Source organism: Vidua chalybeata, chromosome 9, assembly GCF_026979565.1.
Source record: "Vidua chalybeata isolate OUT-0048 chromosome 9, bVidCha1 merged haplotype, whole genome shotgun sequence".
NCBI lineage: Eukaryota > Metazoa > Chordata > Aves > Passeriformes > Viduidae > Vidua > Vidua chalybeata.
The window spans coordinates 25,929,702-25,938,275 of NC_071538.1; the positions used below are offsets into that span (position 1 = coordinate 25,929,702).

General features: G+C 38.1%; 1 protein-coding gene across 2 annotated transcripts in view; it reads right to left on the reverse strand.

Moving 5' to 3' along the window:
• The window catches only part of CAMSAP2 (calmodulin regulated spectrin associated protein family member 2), an 81,606-nt gene extending 73,105 nt beyond the window's left edge, over positions 1 to 8,501 (reverse strand). For both annotated transcript variants that reach the window (XM_053950519.1, XM_053950518.1), the window contains exon 1: positions 8,017 to 8,501. In XM_053950519.1, the coding sequence (XP_053806494.1) occupies positions 8,017 to 8,155 (139 nt within the window). In that variant the 5' untranslated portion in view covers positions 8,156 to 8,501. The remainder of the gene's footprint in view (positions 1 to 8,016) is intronic.
• Between the last annotated feature and the right edge of the window lie 73 nt (positions 8,502 to 8,574).

An 8,574-nucleotide genomic window follows, 5' to 3' on the forward strand; every position in this document is an offset into this window, starting at 1 on the left:
AGCACAGCAGCCATGGTTTGCAGTGTCCCTGTGGCCAGCTCAGCTCAGCTGTCCTGGCCACCTCCCTCACAGCCCCTCCTGCACCTCCTCGCTGGCACGAGGCACCGAGAAGCCCTTGACTTAGAGAAAGCACCAGTGAGCAACCACTGAAACACCAGAGTGTTATCAACAGTGCACTCACACTGAATCCAAAACACTGCACTGCACCAGCTACCAGGACGAAAATTCACTCTATTCCAGACAAAACCAGAACACTCCCCACCACGAGACAGAAATGCAAATTAATTTTCCATTTAAACAGATAATTTTAAAGGAAGGGAATGGTCTACTGAATTTACCTTTAGAAGTTGCTTTATAAAAAAACCTCTCTGCTCAGGTAGGTATGAATTATCCCTTGGAAGACAGTGTGAATTCCTTCTTTGGAAAAAACTGCTTGCATTAATATGAAAAGTCTACATTTTCTTTAAAAACCAATTGCCTTTTTTGTAAAGTTTCTATACTTCCACAGAGATGAATACAACCCCTTACACAACTATTGAGTTTTTCATGTTTATATCAGTGAACAATTTCAGATTTATTAATGTTTGCCTTAAGAATGTCAAAAAGATTAGAAGTATTTGTCAACAAGGTCTCCATGTTGTTTGTTTGTTTTGGTTTTTTTAATTCCTGAGGACAATAAAACAAGTTAAAATATTTTGCCATGGGCTTTCTAATTAAATGATGCCATCACTTTTGGGAGCCACAAGGCCACCTTAAGCCTCAATCTAGAAAACTTCCTCTCTACAGGTTACTGACGTCAATGCACAAAGACATTAAGAAGAAAAAAATATTTGTAGAAGACTGAGATATAATACAGAATTATTTAATGAACAGTCTAATACCTTTAACCACCTCCTAGTGCAAACCACTAAATGAATGTATGCCAGATCTTAGTGGACTGGATGGTTTTCTGCAGGTCAACAAAGGTATGCTTTTGCCAGGAAGTGACCATGTCAAGTTACCTCATTCAGATTCCCACTTGCCAAGGAGGATTCTGGTGCCATATTTACAATCTGGGCACAAGGCAGCAGAGCTTGCACAGAAGTCAAGAGTCCAAGAACTGAAAATGGGTCAGCAAAGACAGAATTACATTATTTAACTTCTGGTGAATTTTTTTTTTTATAGTCGACTCAATAGAAGAGGGAGACACTTCAATTTTATTTTGGAGACACCATCAAGAATGGCATTTTAATCAGGAAGTAGAAAACAAAATAAGATAGTAGAGATTACAAAACCATTTTTATTTTTTGCTTTGTTGAATCAGTCTGCCACTTCCATTGTTCTTGGCTAGCAGGCTGTAGGTGTACCTCTGTCTAGAGACAAGTATCTGAAAGGCCAACACTCAATTCATAGCACACTCAGCCTCAGTATAACCATTCTTAGCTTTGTCCACCTTGCTAAGATGTACTCAAGAGATTCTTGAATTTAGCATCACAAAAATATTATGAATAAACAGATCTTACCCTCCTGCCTCTAGATGCTAAAAAATAAAACATTATTCACTGCTTCAACAGCTGTTCTGACTTAAAAGGGATTCCTCATTCCAAAACAAGGAAACAAACAAAAAAAAAACCAAACAAAGCCCCCAAACTAAAACAAACAAAACCCCAAACAAAACCCTAAAAAGCCCCTCAAAACCCAAAAACAAACCAACCCCAAAACACTTAAGGAAAAAACATGCACAGGCTCTACTTTCATAGCCTAACCAGACTTCAGTTGTTCTTTGAACACTGCAGATCATGTCAGAAATGCTCTATTAATTGCCACACTAAGTGTCTATCCCATCCAATATTCTGCCTTCAGCAGTACAACAGGAAGTGCTACACAATGTGTCTGGTACTGGCATTTCTTATTAAAATGGGAAGATTAGCATCTAATTTACTAAAACCTGTGCATTGACTCAGGTTTTCATAAACAAAATAATGACTTCAAATTAACCCTGCCAATAAGGGGATCAATTTTCATTAACATAAATGCCTTCAGAACTTATTCTGGGGAGAGGCAATTTATGAGAAATGTAAAGATAATAGTATAAATATAATTATATCTCACCCAGCTAGCACCTTGATGACTATTCTAGACAAGTTATGACTTAAATATCCTATGGAGTATGGAAAAAGCTGTTTCAGAAAATTAGAAATAAACATATCTTGAACTTATTACTAGACTTTATTAAGCCAAAGAAAACTTTTTGCCAGCCATAAGTAGATAGATGTGAATGGACACATCTTTTTTGGTGTCTGGCTTACAGGCTTTTAACTGAATAATAGAAAACATGTAGAAAACAGCTAGAACTATACAGATCTTACATTTGGCAAATAGATTTTAAACATTACATTTCAATTCTGTAGCAGAAATGTTTATTATTACCACCTGATGCAGTAATAATGTATTGTCCAATTGCACAAAATAAAAAGGAAGGGGAAGGTGGAACTCACTCTACTTTTCTTATGAAGTCTTGCGAGTTTTTAATTTCTATCCTAATTTTCCAGAATGATCAGCAAAAACAATCATTCAGAGCTCTCAGTTTAGCAGAGCAAGTATTAAAAGTTACTAATTTCAGTAGTTGTGCTAGCTGTAGAATGAAAATTACATAACATCTTATTGAAAAAGTGACACATTCCTAATCAACAGCATACAAATACTCTTCAAGTTTGAATGAGAGCCACCTTTAAACATGGAGTCACTCAAGTAACCCAATAGATGACCCTAAATCATAGGGTGAAGGGGAAAATTTTAAACTATATCTGCAGTAGTAACTGCAATGGTGGTCAAAAAATATAAAGAGAAACCAGGCATAAGTAGAATAAATATATTTAATATCATCACCTGAAATCAGTGAGTGTTTGGCTACAGTCTCTTTGTCAGATCTGTTACATTCTGCAGACAAGCACTTGGAGTTGTAAAGGCAAAGAGGCTCAAAGGCACAGAGTCATTGAAAGAACAGATTCCATACCCCAGAGGAGGTCCATTGTCTACTGCCAATCCTGCAACTGTCCCCTGACTGATCACCTTTCTTTACAATTGTACACGCACAGTCTACAACTTCAGAGGACTCTGCCAAACCTAACAGATCCAGAAGTTCACACAATTTTATGTATTTACTTCAAAAAAAGTGATCTACAGTCAAACTACATTACAAATGTGATCTATAGAAAGGAGTGCTACAACCACCTTCCAAGTAAAACATCTCAGTAGATGATGTGTCTAATCCACTGATTTTCGTAGGACCGACTGAAGTATCAATTTGTCAGCAACTATTTTAGAGATGTGATGGAATCTATATCCAAAAATTTGTTTTTGATCTCCAAACCCCTCTACAACGTTTTGCTACTGCCAGACTGAATACAAGTGAAGAAATGACTTCTGCTACAAAAATATTAAAATGTGTTCTGGCCTGCAACATCCAACACAACAGATGAGAGCGTTTAGCTACAACTTGTTTTTTTCAGATACACAGTGTTCATTTCCTCCCTTCATGGCGCTCCTGGCAACATGGGCAAAGAGCAGTAAGTAGCCACATACAAATTCTGAAAACATTAATCATCAGGAGAAATTATTTTTAAATTTCTTGGGTAATATTTAGTTGCAGATGATGCAATTTTAATCTATTGCTTTAAACACCTATAAAGGATAGATTTAATGTTAAATTTAATGTTAAAAGGTATATGGACTATTTTATTTTGACTTCAGAAAACACAAATGTTTAGGACAATTGCTCAGGTTTTTGCAGCTTATATTTAACTTTTAGTTTAAAAAAAATCTCATGCTAACCAGTTAAAAGTATTACTGAAGCAGAATAATATGTTGTATGGATAATAAAGCAGAAACAGATTTAACTTGACTTAAAGCTGTTCCCATATTTTTCTGAAAATCAGACACAGAGATACTCTTAACTTCATAACTAAAAATTGGATGAAAAGCTGTTTGAAAAACCATTTTCCAAGAGTACTCAGATGTCCCCTACCAAATGGGAAAAACATGTACTTCCAGGTTCAAGAACTCACATCTTTCTTCACACTAGACAAGGTTGTAAAGAAGTGATTCCAAGCTACAAAAGGATTGAAAGCACTTTGGAGGACAAAATTCTAATTCAAGATAATTTTGATAAGTGGAAGGAGTGGCTTGAAAATAGGATGCAGTTATGTAAGTATAGCTGCAAAGCAGGAACCTACAACAGTACAATTATAAGATGGGAACAACTGAGTAGGCAGCAGCTCTGCAGAGAAAGATATGGAGCTACAGTGAATCACAGACTGCATGAGTCAACAATTCTAGGCTAACGCAGAAATGGCAAACATCATATTTTAGTGAATAAATCAGAGTATTATAGGTTGGAAATATTAAATAATTTTTCAAATTTACCTTGTATTGGTAATGGTTTAGCTGGACCAATAGATCTAGATTTAAGTACAGAGCTCATGTAAACCAACCACAGGAAAAAATGATACAAAAAACCAACAAACCAAAAAAAAGCCAAAAAACAAAAAAAAAAAAAACACCCCACCAAAAACCAAACCCAAAAAAACCCCCAGACCAATCCCTAATAAACACAGAGAGCAAAAAAGTTTGACCTACAAAAAAGAAAAAAAAGTCTGTTTTGTCCAAACAATATAACACATATTGCTTTTATTATATGAAAGGTGTTATAAAAATGTAAGGTGCCCACCATTCTCAACAGCACCAGGAAGAGGGTGTAAGCAATGGCTTAACAATGTAGCAAAAGACATCAAGATTCTGTTCAAACATCTAAAAATAAATAAGGTCCAAACTGACTAGAAGACATACTGTTGAAAGTCTATAATTAGAGATTTTCAAAAAACAGGCTAAACAAACATCTGTCAGTAATGATGTATATTTAGCTCAGCCTGTTTTTAGGAGCGCGGATGGATAACAAATTTTTCAGGCACATTTTCTACTACAGCAGACTGAGAAGGCAAAAACTTCACATTCCAAAATAGTGAAGCCCACTTCTGTTGCTTTAGAAATAAAAAGAGCACAACATCAAGACATTTTCAACTTATTCCTATGAAGTAAGTCCCATCATAATTTTAAGTTGAAAGTTATAGTGTCTAGACAGTTCATCCAGATGTTGGGAAGAAATTTTTATACAGAAATTTTATACAGAAATGTTTAACTGCCAGCATTGGGAGACAAGGCTGAAATTAAGTATTTGCAGATTTAATATCTTAAGGTCAAACATTCCCCCTTTTACACTTCACACTTGTTCATTTTCCCCCTTTCAGTTACTGCAAGTTGTATCACTTAAACAATTTGGTTATTACAAAACATTTAATCTGACATGTCCTAACACCGATATATTGTCTTGCAGCAAAACACCAAGGCACAAAATCCTACACACCCTCAACACTTAAATACGAATTCCTTCTTCAATTACTATTTCTTAAACAATTCTTCATACAAGATGCCTTCAACATGACTGTTAATACATTCTTACTCTCCGATGACACCTCACTAATACGACAACTTCTTTCAACCTGCCTGTGTTGTGAGCCAAACTCTACACCTGCAGTTCTACCAAGGACAACAGCAACAGAAAATTTTTCTCTCAGTTTTTGGACCCAGGTATCAATGAAACAAGAGGAATCATTACTAATGTTAATGAACAGTACCTATTTCAGCGTCTTTTTGCAAGAGCAAATCCACAATACGTAGTCAAGATGTATCCACAACTCTGATTGTACTGAAATACAGTTTTAAGACTGTGAAAGCCATCCACTGAAAGATGCACCCCTTTGATACATAAATATTTTGATTTCTTTAATGGATACATGATTGTAGCAACCTATGCTTTTCATTAATGAAAGTGAACTGCATTACTTTGTTTCACAGACGGTAAGGAAAAACCCTTCACCTTCCCCTTCAGGCTTAGGGAACTTCAATACTTCAAGCATAAAAAAAGAAATAAAATGTGGCACTCATAAACACACCAATCATCCTTTGCATTTCCTCTGTACATGTATATAGCAATAGTTAGAAGACAAGACTGGGGCTCTGATTTATTCCCAAGAACTAAAATAATTTAACAAACCCAAACTTCCTTCCTTCTTGGAAAAGGTGAAGGTCAGTTCTTCTGTTCCAGTCCAAGTATAAAGGAAGCATTTGTACTGCAGACATGCAAGTCCTGCATACTGTCTTTCCCTACTTCAGCCAAACTTTTCTTTGAAGTTTCTAGTTACATTAACCTAGTGGAAGAACTGGAACCAGAAACACTACAAATGTGTGTGCTTACCTCTCTTCCTACTGTTATATTACTGCAGTGTTTAGAGAGCAGATGAAGCAATTATTCCCTCTAATCATGTTTCATTTGAGCATCTCAGAACAATCCCAGTCATGACGAGAAAGGGTAAAGGAATTTGTTTTGGATCACACTTTCTACAAAAGTAGCAGAAAAGTACCCTGCAAGTGGCTTTACACATCCAATAGAAACTCAACCAGTATAAACCAAGACATTTCAACCATAGGTTGAGAATCTGTCAAACTCCAGTAGAAAAAAGTTTTCAGGTTAGAAGGCTAGGTTATATAACTGCAGAAGCATTCCACACTCCGATTCCCATTAGTAGACCTATAGAACCAAGGTACCTAAAAATATAATGATCTCTGAAAATGTTGAATTAAGTACTTCCAAGAATTTTCTCTGCTATTTTACCTCTCATACCTGCATAGCTAATAAAGCCATGTATCAAAACATTACTTGTCCAAATTTCACAAAGAAAAGTAAATAGAGCTTATTGACAAATCTTTATATGGAAACAATATTTTGATATTTTCTTTCTTTTTTAAAAGTGATGCACTCACTAAAATTTTACTAGTTTCAAGCACTTTAAAAGTGGCTTTTTGTAAGCATTACATCAAATACGATGAGTTCCCAGAAGCATGTCCCATAAAGACATGCTAAATACATGCTAACCCTGGCTAAATACATAACAGAACCCTGGCCCTAAATGTAAAAGGTGCAACACTCCATAAGGAGGAAGCTTTTCCTGTTATTTCATAAAAAGCAGACGCAAAAGTAATGATTGTTGATATCTGCCTCACCTTTCAAAAAACCCCATTATTTTTAATCAACATAAAATTAAATTATTACAATACTACAGCTGTACTAAAGCTAAAAAAACAAACAACAAGCAAACAACCCCATCTCCCCCCAAAAACTAAAAAAAAGAACTTAAATCCTAAAAAAAATCCAGAACAAATGAACAAAACCCAAACAAAAACCCCCCAGCTTGGTAAATTTTCAAAACGCTTCCCTCAGAAGACCTCTGCAAGTCTGGTATTCCTCAAGGCCCAATAGTATTTTAGGCACAGAATAATAGGTCTGGTATTCCTCAAGGTCCAAGGTTTTCAACGACAGAGCACTGATGCCTTTTGGAGGCATTACAAATCGATTCCATTTACACTTACAGACAAGGAGAGCCTTCTGTATTGTGCAGGCCAAAACCTGGCACTAAATGGTCTTTTTCTTGAAACCCTTCTTATTGCTTAACCACTCAAATGGCTACAGGCTACTGTCACACATGTCAGAACTAAGAGCATGCATCCATTTCCATTGCTAACCCCCAATTCTCCTAAGCAATACCAGGAAAAATTTCAAGATGACAGACGAACGTGGATTGCTGGGTTTTCTTCGCATATAGAAGTGTGACCAGAGTAATAAATAAAATACCATTTACAGAGATCGATTCACTCATACAAAATAATGAGTGCCAACACACAAAATTTACTTGCTGATGGAAACAGTGGGACTACTCCAAAAAGACTAAGTGTAATTAAGGAAAAACAAAAAAACCTCACAAGGGGTAAGAGATCTTAAGAATAAGGGAACAGACCAAAAGCATTTCCCACACATCTCCCCCCGCTTCTCAGCTCCTCAGGGAATGGGTCGCACGTCCTCAGTAGCGAAGCAACCAAGCAGGAACGAGCATCAAAGAAAGGGAAGAAGGAGACGCCACCTACCTGTCCCAAAGGCTTTGGCCACCAGCCAGGCCAGATTACAGGCGATTTTCGCTCGGGAGAAATCATAATGGTCAAAAGGTTTGATGGCAGGAACAATGAAAGTCTTCCTCATCTCCTTGGCGTCTGCGGCATCCCCCATCTTCTCACAGGACCCCCGGCAATTGGGAACTTACATGGTTGTTTCTCCCTCCTCCTCCTCCCACGGCCGGGAGAGCCGGCTGTAAATACGCCGACAGCAGCTGAGAGCAGAGCCGGACCCAGCTGTCCGTAAAGGGCTAACACCGCCTCCCGCCTTTCTCTGCACAGGAATGTAGCCGAGTCCGAGTGTCCTCTTCTTCCTCCTCCTCCTCCTCGCTCTTTGTTCAATTCACTCACGCCGCCGTCCCTCCGCCTCCGAAAAAATGCCCCCGGCGGCCCCGGCCCCGCGTTCCCTGGGGAGACTCTGCGGCCAGGGCTGCGCGCCCCGGGCGGCCGCCAGTCCCCCGGCCCGGGGCGGGAGCCGCCGGCAGGGCCCCCGCAGCCGCCGTAGGCCGGGACGCGGCCCTTCCCAGCGCCGGG